This window comes from Clarias gariepinus, chromosome 27 (assembly GCF_024256425.1).
Source record: "Clarias gariepinus isolate MV-2021 ecotype Netherlands chromosome 27, CGAR_prim_01v2, whole genome shotgun sequence".
NCBI lineage: Eukaryota > Metazoa > Chordata > Actinopteri > Siluriformes > Clariidae > Clarias > Clarias gariepinus.
Window position 1 is genome coordinate 21,007,635 of NC_071126.1, and position 23,414 is coordinate 21,031,048.

The 23,414-nt window shown below is 39.9% G+C and overlaps 1 protein-coding gene and 1 gene segment (V, D, J or C); one reads left to right on the top strand and one right to left on the bottom strand.

Moving 5' to 3' along the window:
• Positions 1-315: 315 nt before the first annotated feature.
• LOC128514920 (Ig kappa chain V-V region MOPC 149-like) lies at positions 316-7,817 on the bottom strand. The segment is given in 4 exon segments: positions 316-428; positions 549-602; positions 754-1,098; positions 7,781-7,817. Coding segments are annotated over 4 exon segments (549 nt in total).
• A 1,250-nt stretch (positions 7,818-9,067) lies between these two features.
• Positions 9,068-23,414, top strand: part of LOC128514850 (uncharacterized) — a 33,200-nt gene continuing 18,853 nt past the window's right edge. The window contains exons 1-5 of one of the 2 annotated variants that reach the window (XM_053488744.1): positions 9,068-9,248; positions 9,339-9,683; positions 9,835-9,927; positions 10,528-10,626; positions 10,744-10,781. In XM_053488744.1, coding sequence (XP_053344719.1) covers positions 9,197-9,248; positions 9,339-9,683; positions 9,835-9,927; positions 10,528-10,626; positions 10,744-10,781 — 627 coding nt within the window. In that variant the 5' untranslated portion in view covers positions 9,068-9,196. Of the gene's footprint in view, positions 9,249-9,338; positions 9,684-9,831; positions 9,928-10,318; positions 10,412-10,527; positions 10,630-10,743; positions 10,782-23,414 lie in introns of those variants that run through there. The other variant, XR_008356570.1, reaches the window with a different exon arrangement.

Below are 23,414 nucleotides of genomic sequence, written 5' to 3' on the forward strand. Positions count from 1 at the left end.
CTTTTTGCCCTTTTTATTTTCTCTCTCTCTCTCTCTCTCTCTCACACACACACACACACACACACACACACACACACACACTTTTTCACCTGTGTCTGTCTCTCTCACCTGTCTAAGAGATACAGCAATCAACAATAACATTAAAACCAAATAAGAAAAAAAAATAAGAGGTGCCATGCTTTTGAAAAATGTTGTTTGCACTTTGTTGCATGTACTGTAAGGGTGTTTACATATTCAAGTAAACCAGTGTCTGTAATAAGAAATAAAAACTTACCAATAAAACACATTTTATTTTACTTTAAGTTAGTATTTATTCTATTTATATTTGAAAACAATCAGGATCACCGGAAAAATAATGAAGACAAGAACTCCAACTCTAGTAACAGAGAGCCAGAACATCACACACATCTGATCCGTACAGATGAAACCTGTACACGTTCAAACACACACACACACACACACACACACACACACACACACACACACATTAGAAGAAGATAAAATGTACAGTGGAGTATGTGGGGAGGAAAAAATGTAAAAGTTCTTACTGCTGTTGTTCTTGTTAAGTGTTCCAGGTGTAGGACAGGGTTTCATCTCTTCACCTTTACAAATAAATTGGAAAAGCAGCAAATAAACAGAAATGATACTAAATATGAATAATGTGAAATATTCAACATTTAATGCACATGTACACATAATTCTGGTTAAAGTGTTGATCTGGAATTAGCAGGTTATCAGAGTAAAACTGTTTACCTTCAAACTGCAGACGTGTTCCAGATGTGAACTTTACTGTACTTCCCTCCACATATCCACAGAAATATTCTCCTCCATCATCTTCTCTTGTTTTATTAATGTTGAGATCAAACTTTTGGTCCTTTACAGTAACACTGAAGTGGCTATCATAAGATCCATCAGAAAATATGTAGCCCTGAGTGTTACTGTATTGTCTCGCCAAAAACTGAGGAATCTTTCCAAAACTCTGTCTGTACCAAGCTAAACTATTTTTGTTTCTGACTTCAGTAATGTTACACTCCATAGTTACAGCATCTCCAAGCCTTACTGTTTTCATGTGAAGCTCCTTGATGTCAAAAGGTTTTCCTGTTTAATATTTTACATTTAATGATGTCAGTTAATTAGTTAAATGAATAAAATTACTATTTTAAATTAAAGTGTTAAAAATGTTACTCACCAGTTGTGCAGAGACAAAGCAGAGAGTTTAGCAGAATTGTTCCAGATGTGAACTTTAATGCACTTCCCTCCACATATCCACAGAAATATTCTCCTCCATCATCTTCTCTTGTTTTATTAATGTTGAGATCAAACTTTTGGTCCTTTACAGTAACACTGAAGTGGCTATCATAAGATCCATCAGAAAATATGTAGCCCTGAGTGTTACTGTATTGTCTCGCCAAAAACTGAGGAATCTTTCCAAAACTCTGTCTGTACCAAGCTAAACTATTTTTGTTTCTGACTTCAGTAATGTTACACTCCATAGTTACAGCATCTCCAAGCCTTACTGTTTTCATGTGAAGCTCCTTGATGTCAAAAGGTTTTCCTGTTTAATATTTTACATTTAATGATGTCAGTTAATTAGTTAAATGAATAAAATTACTATTTTAAATTAAAGTGTTAAAAATGTTACTCACCAGTTGTGCAGAGACAAAGCAGAGAGTTTAGCAGAATTGTTCCAGATGTGAACTTTAATGCACTTCCCTCCACATATCCACAGAAATATTCTCCTCCATCATCTTCTCTTGTTTTATTAATGTTGAGATCAAACTTTTGGTCCTTTACAGTAACACTGAAGCGGCTATCATTAAATCCATCAGCAAATATGTAGCCAGGAGTGACAGAGTACGGTCTCACCAAAAACTGAGGCACTTTTCCAAAACTCTGTCTGTACCAAACTAAATTACTTCTGCTTTTGACGTTACACTCCATAGTTACAGCTTGTCCACGCTTTACCATTTTCACTTGAAGCTCCTTGATGTCAGAAGTGTTTCCTGTAAAAAGGTGTTTAATATTTAATTTTAATGAATTAGGAAAACATGTAAAATTACTATTTAAGTTAAAGTTTAAAATGTTCCTCACCAGTTGTGCAGAGACAAAGCAGAGAGTAAAGAGCCACAAAGAATGTGATCATCGTTCCTGTTTAGACAAAGTGATAGTGAGGTAATGAACTTGTGTAAATTCTTGTCTATTCTGATGCTATTCTGAGTCACATGACTTTACACATATGATCTACTGAAGCTCTATCTGTCACACGCCAGCCAGATCAACCCAGCACCTCCAGACCCTAAACTCCACTCCAGGTTTTTCTCCCGGCAATCTCTTCTGCCACTCACGCACACCTGAACTTGATTATGTAATAATGTTTAGGCTTTTTAAGCACGCTGAAGGAACCATTCAGTGCCGCAGTATCTCACTCGTGTGCCTCACGTTTATCTTGTCAAGCAGTTTTTGGTTTAACCTAGCCTGTTATCGACCCTGCCTGTTTTTTGGATTTCTCCCTCGTCTACTTTTGTTTTTGTTAGACTGATCAATGTGTATGACTTTGCATGCTCTCAGGACTTCGGAATTGTACTCATGATTTAGATTCGTTCGCTCTCGCTGCTATGATTTCCGGGTATCGACCCTCGTCTAAACAAAAGACGATTCTCCTAGCCACCACTTCTCCTTCTTCACTTCTTCCCGTCTTCACGGATCTTAGAGAGAACATTCGAACTGAGCACCGATCTCTGCTTTCGCTGGAGAAAACCAGCTGCTGCATTCTACCCTCCAACCACTGCATGCTAAGCGGATTGACAGCGGGAAATCGCTCGCAACAACTCGAGAGGATTCTCCGCGTTCAGCTTCTGGGTTTGTGGAAATTCCTTTGCGTCATAGCCCCGCCTCCTCTTTCATTACTAAGGGCTTCCCCACTCTCCCAGTCACTAAGCACACACAGTTACTGCTCCTCTTCCCTGCTCCTGCTGCGCCTATTTACCCAAGCCTCAGCATTTTCGGAGAAACTGAAGTGAGCGTGTATACAGGTGTTACATACTTGATGTTAAATTGGATGAGAACCGCAACATTCATGAGAGACAATTGCAGGAGGGTGTGAAACAGACCCAGAAAGACTAGTGGAACAGGAGTTTAAAGGCCTTTTCATACACTGGTGCTGCTAAAACAGGACCACTACACAGTAGAGCTTTAACATTCTCAAAAGCATTTTGACATTCGTCAGACCATACAAACTTGTGTGATGGGCTTAAGAGTGATGTTAGGGGACTAATGACAAGAACAATTTCTACAAAAATTCCATTAATACCCAGCCATCCCCAGGAAACTACAAAGTTTTTTTTTTAAAAAGTAGAAACTGAGAATTTTACAATAACCTTCACCTCTACAGGTCTCACTTGGCCCTGCCCCACTTCTCTGCCCAAATATGTGAATGTAGCTCGTCCGAACACACATTTGGCAAGATTCAATGTAAAAGACACATTCTCAAGGCAAGCTATCACTTCCCGAAGTGTTAAAATGTGTTCTGACCAATCAGTAGAGAAAGTCACAAGGTCATCCAAGTAAGCATTACATTTAAAAACTCCTGCAAGTACTATGTTAATAAGCCTCTGAAACATGGCACATTGCGCATCCCAAAAGCCATTACACAATATTGCACAAAGAGGTCTGGGGTTACAAATGCAGAAATGCACGAGCTGTTAAAGGCACTTGCCAGTACCTTTTTAATAAATCTTACTGACAAATTTGGCAGAACCAAGAGTATCCACGCAATCCTCCATGCGTGGCAATGGAAAACAATCAGGTACGGTTAGTGCATTCACTTTCCGGTAATCCATACAAAATTTAGCTGATCCATCACTGTTAGTCACAAGTCAGCATGGTGAACTTCACAGACTACAACTTGGCTTTGCCAACCCATTTTTAAGCAAATACTCTATGAAACGTTCTGTGATAAAAATTGAAGTAGTGTTAACCCTGTATGCATGCTGTTTCACTGGGACAGCATGACCAACATCTATACCGTGTTCAAGTACAGTGGTACGAGAAGGAACATCATGGAAAAGTGAGGGAAATGTGCTAATTAACTCTTTGATATCACACCTCTGAGAGTCAGACAAATGAGACAGAAGAAAATTTAAATCAGCTAGTTTTTAGACCTAGCACACTATTGGTATGTGTGTCGGATTATATCTCCATAATCCTCACTATCAGGAGTCACACCACAAGACAACACAGCAACCGGTACATTAGGCACCTCAGGTTGTTTTACCTCTGCAACATCCTTCAAAGGTTCTCGAATGTGAAACAGTAGGTACCCAATCGGAATAGTTATTACTGCCGCGCTCACCGCTGCGTAAAAACGACAGAGGCCAAAATAAATCAGTTGCATTTTAAAGCCATTCCTAAAATAACTGCCAGGTGGCGCAAAGTGACATTTTTACTCGTCGCAGATTTAAAATACAATTTAGTCATTAAAAATGTTGTATCGAAGAAATACAACTATAGTCACTATTAATGACTAGTGACATTGTCCCTCCCTCAGCCCCAAACTCACCACTGCCGCTGGCACTGCCAAGTAAGATACCAGCCTTGTTTGGGACTCAACCCTAAGTGCACAGGCGACACCATGAAGCACGGACACGAGGCGAGGTCTTATGGGAAAAAGCGTTATTTATTTAGGTAAAATGAGGAAGAAAAGGGGGTAAAGGTGGGAGGACGGAAAGAAAGGGATGAAAGGCTTGTGCACGTGCAGGTCCGGGGGAACTGCCATGCTGGCATGTGGGCACACAGCTGGCGATAGGTGGTGGTGGATGGAGTGACAGAATGAAGCATGCAAAGGCAGCGCTCCTGGCTTGTGCACGTGCAGGTCCGGGGGCAGTGCCACGCTGCCATGCGGGCACACAGCTTGCGACAGATGGTGGTGGGCGGAATGGCAGAATGGAGCATGCGGAGGCAGCGCTCCTGCACGCGACCTTGTGACGGCGTTCCTCCCGCTGTCGATGGCCGGCCTGGCCCCTCCTAGCTCTCCGTGGGTGCGGCCTCAGGCGTGAATCCTCGCTGACGTCCGTCAGCTGGGCGGCTTTCCCGCCTAGGATTGGGGGCCTTAACGCTGTCCTCCTTGCGCCTTTTCCTCTTTGGCGGCGGGGACGCGAAGGCCGGCTCGGTGCGGAAGTAAAGGTGTCGCAGGAGCTCACGCAGTTCTTCCTCACGCTGTCCTCGGCGCGAGGATCAAACGGCGGAATTCCAGTGTCTTTGTTTAAAGTCCCTGGCGCGGCCTGTACATAAGTGACCCATAGCTCAGGATTAATTCCTCGGTGTGAAAGAAAACCTCTGATTATAAGCCCAACCACAAAGCAAACCTAGATGCAGTAATGAGAGTGGACTCAAGTGTTCAGGCTGAGGGTGAGAATGCTCTTAACACATGTGTAGAAGTGTTACTGACTGCAGCAGCGCTCTCTCACATCATGTACTTGTTTCAGTTGAATAGAAAAAACATTGTGGTTTCTGAGTTTCTGAGACTGAGTGTTTAATCAGCAGCTCACACTGACTTATTCTGGGTCACTTCAACAGTCTAAATGTGTTTATGTAAGAAGCTCTGGGATTTTGCTGATCTGGCAACCCTGTGTTATATTAAACGCCATGTGATGTACTGTAGGGCAGATTTTGTATTGTACTTTCTCCCACATGATGTTGGAATGTTTGAATGAAGTCATGAGAAACATTTACATAAATCTGAAGTGTCTGAATGACAGAAAGACTTTACATATTGATAACACTCTAAATTTTACAGAGCCACATTTTACTATTGACGTGAGTATTGAGTGTAATAATAATTTAAGGTTTTATACAGTTTATCACCTCAACACATTGAATAACATAAGGATTATATATAATTCATATATAATATATACTTTAAAAGGTACACCTGTTCAACTGCTCAATGACACAAAAATCTAATGCTCTGAATGTACAAGACATTTCTATTTGAAGCAGATGGGCTACAGCAGCAGAAGACCAGACTGGGTGCTGCTCCTGTCAGCTAAGAACAGGACACAAGATATCTGCTGTACTAACCTACAGTACATCAAGTGATGTATAATGTATAATACATCAGATCAATTAACAGACACTTTGGTGTTTACTTTTGCTCAGGAGTCCAAGAAAACAATTCATCCCTACATTCATACTGGGGGCTTCCAAATAATCTCCCACAAGCCCAACATTTAAAGCATCACTTCCTAGAGTGTCATGACCAGTAGGCCCACTACACACACCTCCATCCTGTGTCACTAGTCATTATTATGTGTGTGACTATTTGTTAATGTGACTGCATGCAGATCAGAGTTGTGTTGAGATTAAAACTGATCTGTAAATGTTACCAGGTCTGATCTAATCAGATTACAGAGTGACTTTTGCAGAGAAAATACCAGGTTGATCATTTATAAAGCCAACACAAGTGTGTGTGAAAGGGGTTTAAGTTTCAGTGTTGTGTAATGAATGTGTTGTAGTGACTAGTGCACTAAAGCGTTCTCTACTAAACAATGCTAAGCTTGCAGAATCCAACAAGACACACACACACACACACCATTCAAACACATATGCTCTTCCTAAACACTGCTAGTGCTGCAGAAAGTGAAATGAGAAACATGGAGTTTAAACTGAGAGTCGAGTCTAAAGTTAATAAATGCTCCTCATATTTCACTTTAGCAGATACTTAAAGATAGACACTTTCTTCACACTGCTACTTCCTGTTTCTCATTAACAGGAAGTTCTGCAGTCCTCCCCTCCTCCCCTCACACTGGTACTTTAAGTTCCAGGTTCCACCATATTGTTTAAATAACCACAAACACTTTGACTTGTTTGACTTGGCCATTACAAAAACTTCATTATTTTTACTTCAGTAATAAAATTTGATTTGTATAGTCTCTTGTAATTATTATTATTTTAATGATAAAATGTTTCATAAAGCAGATATGAGGGAGAAACCTTGAGAGGAAGCAGACTGAGAAGAGAACTCATCCTCATCTGGGTGTCAGCAAATTATAAATAACATCTCATCTAGAACTGTACATTATAATGTTAAAAAGTGCAGTTGTGTTAACAGGAACTTACGAGTTTATGAGGAACTTATGAACATCAGCATTCAGTCAGTCATTTCTGAATTCATTAGAGTCTTAAAGTCTGTGGTGTTGCAGTTATCATCAGTTAAAGCAGTTTGTATGATTTGCAGTCCTGAGGTTCTTACAGCCATGTTTATGGTTTCTATCTGCTTCCATCTACAGTAATGTCATGGATCAGGCAGGTCCAGAGAGCAGAAGGGTCCAAATCACTGGTGTCTCAGGAGTATCATGATGGGATGTTTATCAGAGTCTTCAAAACTGCTGATTAAACATTTTGTTGCAGAACCTCAGAAACCACAATGTTATTTCTGTTCAACTGAAACAACTGCATGATGTGAGAGAGCGCTGCTGCAGTCAGTAACACTTCTACATGTGTGTTAAGAGCGTTCTCACACTGGGCCTGGACACGTGAGTCCACTCTCATGCAAAACAACAGCTGTTATATGACTTTAACAAACACAGATTTTCCACACTTTAACAATTTAAAACCAGACCAAATGCAGGTCAAGTGTGTAAACAACCAGAGTGAAACAACCACTACAGTAAACTAACATGTGCAGTGAAATATATTTTAATATTTGAAAAAACAACAATAAAACAATGACTGAAGTTTAGCGCTAGCAGTTAGCCACTCAGTGTGGACATCAGAATCCCACCTTTCTTCCTCTCCATACGCAGCTCTAGATCTTCCATTTGCCTGAAGTCAGATTTAATTTGAATTTCCTGCTCTAGTGGTAGTTTAGTTAAGATTTATTTATTTTCCCTAAAGTCTCCTCCCTCCATAACTGTTCTTTATAATGTTGCTAACAGTGATATTGAAAACAAAATGATGTGCTTTTATAAATACATGGCCATAACATTATGAGCACTGACAGGTGAAGTGAATAACATTGAGCACCAACTATACACACAAACTGGAGAGACGGTCATGTGACCCCAAAGAACAGCTCACTTATACCCATGGGGACGACCAGCCAGCTGATGGGTCCAATGCCAGGAAAAAGGTCAATGTTGGTCACAGTAGAAAGGTATCAGAACACCCAGTGCATCACAGCCTCCCGTGTTTGGGGCTTAAATACAAAAGTTCAAGATGGTAATCCGGTCTTTAAATTCCATCTGACCGATGTAGAGGGGATACGCTGGGCAAACAAGCTAATACACTGAGTCTTCACCCCACAACACACACACAAAGGATTCACCGCTAACATCATGACGCCATACACCAACGTACACCCCAGAGGTCTTGTGCAGTCACACCCCAAGGAGACGGACCTGCCCTGGTGACACAAGGGGAACCTACACAATACTGGGTGTAATGTTTAGCTTTGTAAAAAATTGCAAATGCTTTGATGTAGCTAGAAATGCTAAGTACTTAACTGCTGTGTCTAATTTCTATGTCAAATGCTGTTAATGTCATGAAACAACACTGAACAAATAACTTAAAGGAAGTGAATTGTTGTCATTAGAAAGTTAATTAACAGATTAAACATCTGGCTCTGATAGATTTGAAGAACAAATTAATAATTAATAAATTAAATAGTCAAACTTAATGTGTAAAAAATATTGTGTGTGTGTGTGTGTGTGTATGGCTTTCTAATGTTTATATCTTAAATATTACAGATGAGCTTTAACTCATGCGTCATGTGTTTTTTGTAAAACATAAATTTACTCCAGTTTCTATTTTCTCTGTTTCTCTCCCCCTCAGACACACACACACACACACACACACACGCACACACACACACACACACACAGCAGGATTCCACATTATTCCTCTTTGGGGTTGTTAGATCTGCTGACCTAAAAGCACTTCATTAAACTTCTTCTATCAGAGAGGTTCCAGCACACAGGACTGATAGAGCTCCAGTAGATCATATCTGTAAAGTCATGTGACTCATCACAGCATCAGAATAGACAAGAATTCACTGTGAGCTTCACATCTCATTACAGCTAATGGACCAATCAAATCAGTCCACAGCTTCAAAACATCCAATCAGGCGTGAGTCTGGACCTGGTTTTCTACTGAACACACAAGTTCATTACCTCACTATCACTTTGTCTAAACAGGAACGATGATCACACTCTTTGTGGCTCTTTACTCTGTGCTTTGTCTCTGCACAACTGGTGAGGAACATTTTAAACACTTTTATTTAAAATAGTAACTTTACATGTTTTACTAATTCATTAAAATTAAATATTGAACACTTTTTACAGTAAACATTTCTGACATCAAGGAGCTTAATGTGAAAACAGTAAACCGTGGACAAGCTGTAACTATGGAGTGTAACATTAGTGGAGACAAAAACAAATATAATTTAGCTTGGTACAGACAGAGTTTTGGAAAAGTGCCTCAGTTTTTTGTGAGACAGTACGTTGGCTCTCCTGGCTACTTATATGTTGAGGGATTTAATGATAGCCACTTCAGTGTTACTGTAAAAGACCAAAAGTTTGATCTCAACATTATTAAAACAAGAGAAGATGATGGAGGAGAATATTTCTGTGGATATGTGGAGGGAACTAACCTAAAGTTCACATCTGGAACACGTCTGCAGTTTGAAGGTAAACAGTTTTACTCTGATAACCTGCTAATTTCAGATCAACACTTTAACCAGAATTATGTGTACATGTGCATTAAATAATGAATATTTCACATTATTCATATTTAGTATCATTTCTGTTCATTTGCTGCTTTTCCAATTTATCTGTAAAGGTGAAGAGATGAAACCCTGTCCTACACCTGGAACACTTAACAAGAACACACACTCTGTTACACACCAGGGTTCAAACAGCAGAGATGGAGAAGGTCAGAGTTTTAATCAAATAAACTCTCTTTAATTTTTTCATTGGTGGACGATGTACACAAATCCTGTACTTGAGTAAAAGTAGCTTCATTAATTCAAAGTATCTTGTCACAGGTGTATCAACAGGTTAAAGCAAATCATTAAAAATAAAGCCAATGCTGTACCCCAATTATTGTGCTTATTGTGCTTTAATTTGCTATTTTTTTCACTTATAGGTAAAAAGAAACAACAAATGCCACATAATGTAATAAAGTTGAAATTATGATTTTTTGTTTTCTTTGAAAAAAAAATATTTAAGGACAGTAACAGATTTACATTTTTACTATTTACTTTGTTTTATATAACAGAATGTTCTGTTAATGTTTATCACTAAATAAATTTTCACTGGTAAAGGTAAAGAGATGAAACCCTGTCCTACAGCTGGAACACCTAACAACAACACACACTCTGTTACACACCAGGGTTCAAACAGTGACAGTAAACAGGGTAAGAGTTTTAATTAAATACACTTTCTTTCACCTTGTAATAAAAATGTAATTAAAACATTCTCCAGGTGAGAAAAATCCAATATGTTTACAAGTTGTTTGTTTTTATTATTTCAGGAGATTTCTATCAGATTATTGCCTTAATAGCCTCTAATATAATCTCTGTTATTGTAATCGTGGCTCTGGTTGGAGTTTTATTTAAACAACAAAGAAAAGGTTTGTTTACTTTGAGGATGATTATTATTATTGTTTTTCATAGTTACTATATAAAGTTGTCACAAAAAATTTAATCCTTTCTACATTTAAACTTTACTTTTGTGTATTATTGTTCAGGTTCATCATCAAGCAACCATCAAACTCCCACCAATCAGGTAATCCAGTCTTTTATTTATTGTGATCCTGTTCTGTTAAATAAATACACATCTGACCTACAATCCACAATGTACAGAGAACATCATTATTATTATTATTATTATTTACAACATATTCATGTAATCATCCACTGTGAAGTGTAATAGCTTTAATAGTTTAGTTAGAAAATTGAGGAAACTGATTGTTTCCCACAACTGAAGTTTACCTAAAACAGTTTGTACAGAAAACGTTTTAATAAAGTATGCAAAAGTACTGTTATCTCAAAATAATTAGTTGTGTTAACTTCTTATTATTGTTTATGTTACTAGAAATATTAGATGTATCTAGACATTGGAAAACTGATTGCCTTAAAATTAAACTAAACACGTTAAGCAAGAACGAAAAGCAACAACTGATCTTTTGCAAAACATTTTTTTATTATAACAGTATACTGTAGCAAATAATGTCATCCGAGCGCTGCTAAATTCTTAATACTGTTTGTCAAACATAGGATTAATACTTTTTGGAGCAGAAAAAGCACCAAAAATGTGCAATGCCAGTGCAACTATATAAAAGGAACTTGGTCAATGACTGTGTGACAATCTTTTTTTTTTTTTTTTTTATTTAGTCCTGTCCAATTCTTTTTCCCTGATTTTCTCCCCAATCTAGTCGTCTAGCCCCCGTCACTAGGAGGCTCCCACATTAAGGCTACTACAACCACTCAGTCGGGAGGGCGAAAGCTATCCCGTGTTTCCTCCGAACCACGTGACGCGAGCCGACCGCATCTTTTCGAACTGCTCGCTCACACACCGTTAGGGGCGGAGTAACACACTCGGAGGAAAGCGCTAGCCGCTCCTTCCGCGTGCGCGAGCTCACAGACGCCCCTGATTGGCTGTAGAGCCGTGATTAATGTGGAAGTGCAAGTACCTCTCGTCCCCCCCCTGAGAGAGCTCGGCCAATCAGCTCTCTCTGTGCCTCCGGCTGTGAGAGGAAAACAGCATCACCCGGGGTTTGAACCAGCGCTCCCCGGATGATAGGGCGAGCACTTTACCAATGCGCTACTCAGAGGCGGTGTGACAATCTTTAAGTGGCAAATAACTGAACAGTTGACTTTTTAAACTTACTGAGTTTAAAAATCAATATCAGCTTCATGCAAAACTTTATTAAAAAAAAATCTATCAAAGTTGTAAAAAAAAGTTTCAACCAAGGTTTAACAATGTATTACTTCGATTAAAATAATTTAAAAATGTTTGTGCAACCACAAGCTTCAAAGGATAGTTAACCCCAAACTGAAAATTCTATTATCATTTACTCTCAATCATGTCATTGTAAACCCACAAGATTAGACTTTGTAAGACAAAGATTCCTTTAATGCAGTGGTTCTCAAATATTTTCTGTCATTCCCCATTTAAGAAGGTGGGTGAATTTTCAAGCCTCACTTGTCAACAAAATGATAACGAAATCAGCCAAGTTTACTATTCATTGAAATATTAATTTCTAAACCAATGAGATCAAATCAAGTTCAAAACAGATAAAATACACGTGCAATTGTTATCACAGGCTAACTTTGTCACTTATCTAGAGCTTTATTTCAAAGAAGTCGTGTGGCGTATTAACGTGACTGGGGTGTGTTGTGTCTGAGTGTCTTCATACTTTGTTCGGTCTCAAGCTGTCTGCTGCCAGCAGTTTAAGACACAAAACACACACAGGTCTCTCCTCTGCCCTCACCATCACTCCCACCCCCCATGAATCCTAGCACAACATAGGCTTCAGCATGTTTTCCTTTCGGCTGGCTTTTTGGTTGATTAGGCTGATAGTGCTGAATCACCTGCTTTTTTGTGGTCCATGTAACAAATGTATCCATTGATGTTATTATGCTCACTACATACAGTACGCTACTGACCCGGTTCGTGTCCGCGGTAAAGTTAGTTTGATATTCGCATCTCCGAATTCAATAGCTGTGTAAATAAACCCGCAAATAAGATACCCACATATATTTCCTCTCTACAGTGTGTTTAAGCTCCATCCACCTTAAATTATACATGTTTAAAAGCATAAACACCATTATTCTCTACGGCACAACAAATGATTTAGGGATCATCGCAAAATGCCGCACACCAACAAAAAGTGTAGAACGATATTGATCTTCCCTTCTGTTCAGCGCCTGAAGGATCAAAAAGCAACTTTGTTGCCACACTGGAAACTAGAAATGCCAGACTAGTACTGCCTGATAAAATATTAATGTTTAACAAAAATACAGAAACATCAGAATACACATAGGAATAAATGAAATGACATATATAATACGGAATGTTTCCTTATATATTGTTACTTTGCAATTAACATGCCGACGTTAAACCGTTATTGTTGCACTATGGTTCCACTTTTTCTCTGATGTTATTTTAATTTACTTATATTAATGATCCATTTATTTGCGTGTAATTGTTTAGTTTTAAGTGTCCGATCTTTATTGTCAATAAAAAAAAAGCATGAATTAGAATTGGTACTTTCCTATTATTTTTCACTAATTCCCTCCCAGTCATTGTGCCCCACCTGTCATGTCTGTATTTCCCACTAGTGGGGCGCGCCCCACACTTTGAGAACCACGGCTTTAATGAAACCTGAGAGACTCTTTTCTGTTTTTTTTCATTTAAAGCTATTATTAATGTAATAAATAAATCTCCATCACAACGACTCCTTTAAGGATAATTGCTGAGTGCAAACCACCTAAATGCAGCTTGTTAAGATTCCTGGCTGTCCTCTGCCAACACAGTCAGAATTCTGGGGTAGATATCTAGGGTATGAAAAAAAAACCAGCAAGATTACAATTCTGGTTACATTTCTAATAAACCAACAAATTTAACAGATGTAATATGATAGAAACCAATATATTATGCTGTATGTACAAATAACAGACATAAATAATGTTGATTAAAATTGAAAAGAAATTGGACAAAATGAACAGTCCAATTATGGCAGAACATGCATATAACCAAATATACAAAGTAATGACATAAAAATTAAATAAATAATTTTTAATTAATTGGATTTTGCTAGTTTGGTCCAAGATAAAACTTGAATAAAAGTGTAACTCACAGTCTATATGTGATTTGTTTGAGATCTTTGAATGACACAGGAAAAGGTACTCGCCAACATTGTTTTGAAAAAGTCAGAGGCTTCTTCTTCAAGGATGAGAGGGAGGCCAAGAAGAACTGCTGTGAGCTTAGCAGTGATGACAGTGCTCTAGAAAAAGGAGTTAAAACATAGAATTAAATTATTCTGAATAAATGTATTTTAATAATGCAATAATGACAGTGCTCTAATACCTCCATAAATCTGAAATTTTAGGTCAGAGCAGCTTTACAAACGAATTACATAAAACGTCTTGGGTTACTTTGCTGTAACCCTGTTCCCTGAAAAGGCGGGAAGGAAATGCTGCGTTAAAATGCTATGGGAAATATCTTTTTATGTTGCCGGTTGTGAAGCATGTGTGTACCAAACACGCCAAATTTTGGCTTATATAACCTCCGTCAGGTGACGTCATCTGATTAGACACATCTGCAGGAAATTATTTTTTTCCCATCAGATCAATGTAGAAAACTTACTTTGTATCAATGACACAGCAGTTTACTTTTTTCAGTGTGGAGGAAACGCATAAAGGCGTAAATTGGGCCACATATGGCCAATCGCGTCCAGACCCAGGGGAGCTGGATGAGTCAGAGAGTAGTAGGGGGGACATTGTGCTGTCTCTTGGGAGGCAAAGAGGTCCACCTCTGCTGTAAAGAATCTTTCCCAGATTTGGCTGACTACGTCGGGGTGGAGTGTCCATTCCCCGTGTGTCACAGCTTGTCTGGACAGTAAATCTGCTCCCACATTTATGTGCCCTGGAATGCAAATCGCCCTGAGGGACAGGAACTTGTCCTGTGCCCAGAGCAGAACCTGATGCGATAGCTCATTCAAGCAATTTACCTTGGCGATTTATATAGGAGACTACCGATGTGTTGTCCACCCGCACTAGAACATGGTAGCTTCTTAGCTGCTGGAGGAAGTGCTGTAGGGCCAAAAATAGAGCTATCATTTCAAGGCAATTGATTTGCCATGCGAGAAGATGACCACTCCAGCGCCCTTGGGCAGGACGACCATCCAAGACCGCGCCCCAGCTGGTAAGGGAAGCGTCTGTCGTTAGCATTTTGCGACGACAAGACGGACCTAGAGTGGGACCCAAGGTGAGAAACTGGGGTCTGAACCACATAGAAAGGGTACAACGTCCTTCGCGCGTAATCCTTATTTGCCTTCGGGGATTTGCCCCTTGTATGAAATCCCTTGGCTCTTAGCCACAACTGAAAAGCTCTCATGTGCAGAAGGCCCAAAGGTATTACCGTGGATGCAGCTGCCATGAGGCCTAAACATTTTTGAAAGTGATATACAGTCACTTCCTGGTCTAGTCTGATTTCCTTGAGGGCGCTGAGGATGGATTCGACACGAGCGGGAGACAATTGTGCCCGCATACTGATCGAATCCCATCTGACACCCAAGTATGTTGTCCTCTGAGCTGGAACAAGAACGCTTTTGGTAGCGTTGAGTCTCAAACCCAGCGAATGGAGATGAGCTAGGACGACATTGTGATGTCGGAGCGCTAGCTGCTGAGACTGGGCCAGGATTAGTCGAGAATACGGATGCCCTGGAGTTGCAAGGGAGCCAGGACTGTATCCATACATTTTGTATATGTGCGGGTTGACAGAGCTAGACCGAATGGAGGGACCCGATACTGGTAAGCTTTTCCCCTGGAAAGCGAACCTCAGGAACTTCCTGTGTTGTGGCAAAACTTTTATGTGAAAGTATGCATCCTTTAAGTCTATCGTCACAAACCAATCTTCTGGTTGGTTCTTGGGGACCAGGAAATAACGACTGTAGTAGCCTGACTCCCTGTCTAGAGGAGAAACCTGTTCTATGGCTCCCTTCTCCAGCAACGCCTGGAGTTCGGAGTTCAGCAGATGCATCCTTTCCGGTATCAAGGAAATGTAGACCACGCCATTGAAACGCAGAGGGCGATGAGCAAACTGAATCCTGTAGCCTTTCTCTACAGTCTTTAGCATCCAGGGAGATATGCCTGGCAGTAGCTTCCACGCTGCCAGTTTCTCCGAAAGGGGTACAAGTTTTAGTACGCGGGGAGTGTTAGTGGTTCGGCATCCTGGAATATAGCAGGATATAACCGAGGCACTAACATACAGTGGTGTGAAAAACTATTTGCCCCCTTCCTGATTTCTTATTTTTTGCATGTTTGTCACACTTAAATGTTTCTGCTTTTCAAAAACCGTTAACTATTAGTCAAAGATAACATAATTAAACACAAAAGGCAGTTTTTAAATGAAGGTTTACGTTATTAAGGGAGAAAAAAACTCCAAATCTACATGGCCCTGTGTGAAAAAATGATTGCCCCCCTTGTTAAAAAAATAACTTAACTATGGTTTATCACACCTGAGTTCAATTTCTGTAGTCACCCCCAGGCCTGATTACTGCCACACCTGTTTCAATCAAGAAATAGAGCTACCTGACACAGAGAAGTAGACAAAAAGCACCTCAAAAGCTAGACATCACGCCAAGATCCAAAGAAATTCAGGAACAAATGAGAGCAAAAGTAATTGAGATCTATCAGTCTATAAAGCCATTTCTAAAGCTTTGGGACTCCAGCGAACCACAGTAAGAGCCATTATCTACAAATGGCAAAAACATGGAACAGTGGTAAACCTTCCCAGGAGTGGCCGGCCGACCAAAATTACCCCAAGAGACAACTCATCCGAGAGACCACAAAAGACCCCAGGACAACATCTAAAGAACTGCAGGCCTCACTTGCCTCAATTAAAGTCAGTGTTCACGACTCCACCATAAGAAAGAGACTGGGCAAAAACGGCCTGCATGGCAGATTTCCAAGGCGCAAACCACTTTTAAGCAAAGGCTCGTCTCAATTTTGCTAAAAAACATCTTAATGATTGCCAAGACTTTTGGGAAAATACCTTGTGGACTGACGAGACAAAAGTTGAACTTTTTGGAAGGTGCTTGTCCCGTTACATCTGGTGTAAAAGTAACACAGCATTTCAGAAAAAAGAACATCATACCAACAGTAAAATATGGTGGTGGTAGTGTGATGGTCTGGGGTTGTTTTGCTGCTTCAGGACCTGGAAGGCTTGCTGTGATACATGGAACCATGAATTCTACTGTCTACCAAAAAATCCTGAAGGAGAATGTCCGGCCATCTGTTCGTCAACTCAAGCTGAAGCGATCTTGGGTGCTAAAGCAGGACAAAGACCCAAAACACACCAGCAAATCCACCTCTGAATGGCTGAAGAAAAACAAAATGAAGACTTTGGAGTGACCTAGTCAAAGTCCTGACCTGAATCCTATTGAGATGTTGTGGCATGACCTTAAAAAGGCGGTTCATGCTAGAAAACCCTCAAATAAAGCTGAATTACAACAATTCTGCAAAGATGAGTGGGCCAAAATTCCTCCAGAGTGCTGTAAAAGACTCGTTGCAAGTTATCGCAAACGCTTGATTGCAGTTACAGATCTGGCCTTTAAAAACGCACGTTTTCGGAAAAGGGATCCCACGACTTGCCGCGACTACGCGCGGCAAGCTGTGAAAATGCCCTTCAATACCTGTAGGGGGCAGTCGTGTTTCAGTCTAAAGTATTGTGTGTCTACTGAAGCCGAAAAATTTTATGTCTCTTAGGCGCCCATTGACGGCAAGCGACAGAGCTCATAAACGTGTCAAGCTCAAACTGTTATGTATTTATTCATCATTTTCATTCAGAATTATTATTAGTAGTAGTAGTAGTTCTCAGAATTTATTATTATTATTAATATTATTGTAACGCACCCGCGCGTGTGCAAAAGGAATACAAAGATGTATGACGTTAGCCTATATGTATGCGCTTTAAACGCAGATGGTTACTGGTGGCTCAGTGGTAGGTGATTCGCCCGCCATGCGGGAGACCTGGGTTCGATTCTCAGCCAGTGCTCAAAATTCCGGTGTTATTTGCTAAAATGCCACGATATAGCCATTACATTATCAAGTTATGCTTCAGTACTAAATACATGTTTGCAATTAAGAATTTTTTTTTTCGCTTAAGCTATGAAACACAATAGCACTCACCTCACAGTTGCTATAATTTAATGATTATCATAAGCCAAAAGTGTAAAACAAAGGATTCACATTTATTACATTTTCACCCAGAGCGGGATTCGAACCAGGGTCTGGACGATTTTATAGGATATACGGATATTATACGGATATTATTTAAGCAACGCCACACCACATGGAAAGCGGCAAAAATGCTTCAATTTCATTGGCTGTCACTGAGTGTCAGCTATTCACGACTGGCCCTCGGGGAACGCAGAATCCCCTGCGCTTTCTCCATTCGTTATTACAGGGGCGGACTGGGACCAAAAAGTGTCCCTGGACTTCCTGGCCCACAGCAGCCCACACCATAATACATTGGCTCATTAATGTAGAGATACATTTTTAACACCAGTTACTAGTATAAAAATATAACACAATACAGAAATCAATACTATTTAAACATGTTATTTAAAGTATCACTGAACATATATTGGGTCAAAGAAACGAAAAAAAGGAACATCAAGACAAACAACAAATAAAAATATAAAGACAATATTTTAAAAGGAATGGCAATAAAACTGAACAGGTAAGCTGAAATAAAATCAGTAGCAGCAGTAGCTCACACTAGTAAACTAGTTACTTATTTTAATTATTATGGTAGTCAATATTAACACGAAATAATGCTGAGAAACATTATTTCAATTTATATTGACCACCATCATAATAACTAGCACAAGTTAGTGCTGCTACTAATTTTATTCTGTTTGATTGCCATTCTTTTTACTTGGCTCTGGTAGATGAGGGGAGACGTGTTGGTCATCATCAGCATGTATTATGATGTGGGATGTGGTGCGCTGCTGGATCCAGCCTCACTGTCCCTGACCTGTTATAGGCAGTATCTGTTCATTTGAAGCATTTCACAGCATTTACCTCTAAAGCTTTTTCTTATTTTCGTGTAATCTTTTCTTCTTCCTGCTTTTTATTTATGGAAATTATTATTAATTTGCTCAGAAAATTCGCTGCATCGAGAAAGGATCAATATCTAAAAATTTAAAGATGCCCACGTGTGTGGACAAAGAATACAAGAGTGTATAATCTTTAATAAAGTTAATCTAATACAATATTGTTTCCAATGCTGAAGCAAACATGATTTAGTTTTAGTCTATTCATTGAATACAACGCGACAGCGCGCTCCGAGGTGAAGCGCACCCACAGTTACTGTAATCCCCCATCTCACCTTTACAACAGGTGTGAAGTCATCAAACCGGTTTCGCTGCTGAAGGAATTCGAGGAATTGGGGGTTTTAAAACAAATTGGTTAGAAGTGGCGCTGACGGGGGGGCGGGAGGGAGTCTCGCCCGCGGAGCAATTTAGTGTAGAACCGCCACTGCCTATTTTCCACCACATCACGTACTTCCCTGATCTCCATCTCCGCGCTTTGCTTTTATAATGTGGAGCAAGCCCAAGATCATATTAACGTAGCATTCATCATTCAAAGTTATTCATATCAGTGTATAGTAAGTGTGATTTGAAAAGTGCTATAACTCCACCTGCTACAGTTTCAGCCCAGTGAAACAATCTGACTACATGTGAAGTGCCATGAAAAAGTATTTGCCCCTTCCTATTTTTTTTCTTTGCATATTTGTCACACTTGTATAGGTGGAATTTTACCTAAACACTTTAGGTGAGAACGTATAGGTTAATATGTATAGGTGAGAACAGCTGATTCACACTTGGGGAGAGTGAATAATTTGCATTTGAATGTTGTCTGGCATTGTAAGCACACGCAGTGACACTAAAAGAACAATAGGATTAATAGGAATAGGAGGCACTAAAGAGGAGGATTTTAATTTTGACTATAAAAAAATTAACCTGCGTCTATTTTTAGGCGTGCCAGCTGCCACTTTTTAGTCTTATAATGCCCACATGATATGCTGGTACAGAGCTGGACATAGCTCATCCATGCCAATGATCCCGGGTTTGCACCCTGCGCTATAAAATACGAGTACAACGGCCATTCGCGCACAGCAGCTCCTGCCTCCGTCCGCTTGCGCTTGCTCTTCTTTGAAGTCCCTGGGGCGCGTTCCATTTGCCCCGTTTGCATGCCGCACTTCCGCGTTGTGTGCGCGCATCTCATTCACACCGCGTAGTAAAATCCACTGTAAACCAACAAACCCCGAGTATTTTATAGCGCGGATTGGAAGCCCGTGATCTTTAGCAAGGTGAGCTCTTCTTCACTATTCGTGGCTAATTCTGCAGCCCTGCTTCTTCGCATATCTGAAGGAGAGGCCGCCTAACTAGTGAGCGAGGAGCGATATTGATTTGGGCGCACGCCGTGACAGGCTGAAAAAAAACTATTGTCTTCTAAAATGTAACAGATGAGGACTCTGATTAATGTGCAAAAACTATATAATAAAACTATATAAGACTACATGCCTTTATAAGACTCAACTTTTATTTAAGCGCACTCACAATAACGAAAAAACGTGATTTTATAAATGTTTGAAAGCAAATAAGCTGCGCTGTTCTGTATTGTTTTTGGTGAACTTGAGCGCGTCAGAAAATGAACGCAAACGTTTTTTTAAATGGTCAGAGTCAGTCTGCTTGCTGTTTTCCCGACGTGTTCATAATCATTAGTCTACTTTTGCCGATGAGCTCTGGAAAACTTTATGCATGTGGCTAAGTGCTGATTAAAACTATGGAGTAAATTAAAGAGGAGAATCACGATGCCGAATCGAAGTCCTGAGCTCAAACCTCATTTAAATTAAATTAACAAATACTATAAGTAAAAAAACAATAGCCCACGTTTAGAAACCGTTTATAAATTCTTTTCGACATGAGTTGGCCCGGTGTTATGCGCAGAGCGCCGGGAGATTTCCTGAAGCTCCGAAATCACTGGGGCATTTTTTTCTAAATAGATGCTATTGTTAATAACTGATGGAGGTTTGGGGCTGTATACAGTAGTTGATCAATTGGAATAGTTATTACCGTCGCGCTCACCGCCGCGTAAAAACGTCAGCGGCCAAAATAAATCAGTTGCATTTCAAAGTCATTCGTAAAATGGCCGCCAGGTGGCGCAAAGTGACATTTTCGCTCGTTGCCGTAAATACAACAGTGACCGTTATACAGCGTATCTCTGTATCGGTTTATTGTTATTTAAGTTCTGCATTATTTCAGGTACTTTAAACACATTGTTGGGTTGCTCATGTTGGCTCATATGAGATGTAGTTTACAAATGAACACCTGGTTGGGTTATTTTGACCCAACAACTGGTTTATTCATTATTCTTTCCTTTCTCCAAATATCAGCCTGCAGAATGTTTGAAATATTACTGTTTATTGTGTTACAGGTGTAGTTTTAAGAGTTGTTTAGGCAGGAATGCGTGTGTATACAGCTCAAAACCTCCATCAGTTATTAAAGATTGCGGCTATTTAGAAAACATGCCCAGTGATTTCTGAGCTTCAGGAAATCTCCCGGTGCTCTGCGCATAACACCGGACCAACTCATGTCGGAATGAATTTATAAACGTTTTTAAACATGGGCTATTGTTTTTTTACTTATAATATTTGTTAATTCAATTTAAATGAGGTTTGGGCTCAGGACTTCGACTCGGCATCGTAATTCTCCTCTTTAATTTACTCCATAGTTTTATTCAGCGCTCAGCCGCATGCATGAAGTTTTCCAGAGCGCACCGGCAGGAGTAGACTAATGATTATGAACGCGTCGAGAAAACAGCAAGCAGACTGACTCTGACCATTTAAAAAAACCTTTGCGTTCATTTTCTGACGCGCTCAAGTTCACCAAAAACAATACAGAGCAGCGCAGCTTACAACACTTACAAAATCACAACATTTACAAAATCACAACGTTTTTTCGTTATTGTGAGTGCGCTTAAATAAAAGTTAAGTCTTATAAAGGCATGTAGTCTTATATAGTTTTATTATATAGTTTTTGCACATTAATCTGACACAGTTTTTTCAGCCTGTCACGGCGTGCGCCCAAATCAATATCGCTCCTCGCGCACTAGTTAGGCGGCCTCCCCTTCAGACATGCGAAGCAGCGGGACCGCAGAATTACACATGACTGGTGAGCTATCGTTGCTATCGTTGCCCGGGCTTGCACCCTGCGCTATAAAATACTCGGGGTTTGTTGGGCTACAGTGGATTTTAATACGCGCTGTGTATGCAGCGCGCGTGCAACAACGCGGAAGTGCGGCATGCAAGCAGGGCAAATGGAACGCGCCCCAGGAACTTCAAAGGAGCGAGAGGTGGGAGGGGGGCGGTACGGCCATCCGCGGAGAGCAGAGTCAGCGTGAGCAGACGGATGGCCATTGCACTCACACCGCGTAGTAAAATCCACTGTAACCCAACAAACCCCAATCATCACCAGCCGTGCCTTATTCCGTCATGTCATGTGGGCATTATAAGCTTTGTATTGAAAACTTCTAACTAAAAAGTGGCAGCTGGCACGCCTAAAAATAGACGCAGGTTATTTTTTTAATAGTCTAAATAAAACCCCTCCGATTTAATTTCCTATAATCTAAAAAGCGCTCAACCGCACGCATAGTTTTCCCGAGCGCGAGGAATTTTTTTGTGCTAAATAATGTTTATGCAGTATAAGAATTCCTATTAATCCTGGGTTGTTCTTTTAGTGTCACTATAGTGCTTTACAATGCCAGACAACATTCAAATACAAATTATTCACCCTCCCCAGGTGTGAATCGGCTGTTCTCACCTATACATTCAGAGGAACTGAAATGCACTTCTCCCCACTTTAAAAACCTCTTGAATCTGAGGCTCTTCTGGAGACTTTCAGTAATTTAAATTTGTGTAATTTTAATCTCCTGGATTCTAGATTCTAAAGTTGACATTGTTACCTTTTTAATCATTGGAATGGAAGAACTTGTTATTTTCCTTATGATAGCATAAATTGCATTGTTTTTAATCAGTCTATACACAATAATCTTCTTTGGTATTTTTATTTATTTATTTTTTTAAACGGGTATGGGGGCTATCTTGGTTCATTAATCTCCGTGCCTGGTTTAGGTTTAGTATTCAGTGCGCATCTGTTATATTACAACTATCATAACACTCAAATACCTTTTATTGGTGGTTAAGTGACTGATGTGCCTAACATTTTTCAGCTGAGCCTTTGTTTCACTGAAAACGACCGCGAAACCCCTCTCTCTCACACACACACACACACACACAGAGCCGACCAAATCATTAGCACGTCCCTCCCCCAAACAGCACAGACATTTACTTTCTATCGATTTACTTACATCTGAACTGAGTTGTTTGAGTAACATTGGTCGAACCCGTTACAAATCATAACAGTCTCCTGCATTTCATTCTTATAATAACGCAAAAACACAAGCGGGGCCGAAAGACCGACATCTGCTGACGCAGTAGAACGTCCTAACACTGTTTTAATTTTATGGTCATTTATTTCAGTTAATAAATCTACTATAAATTTAAAGAACACAAGAAATAAGATGACACAAATCCATACACGCTTTTTTTCTAATTACAAGTGAT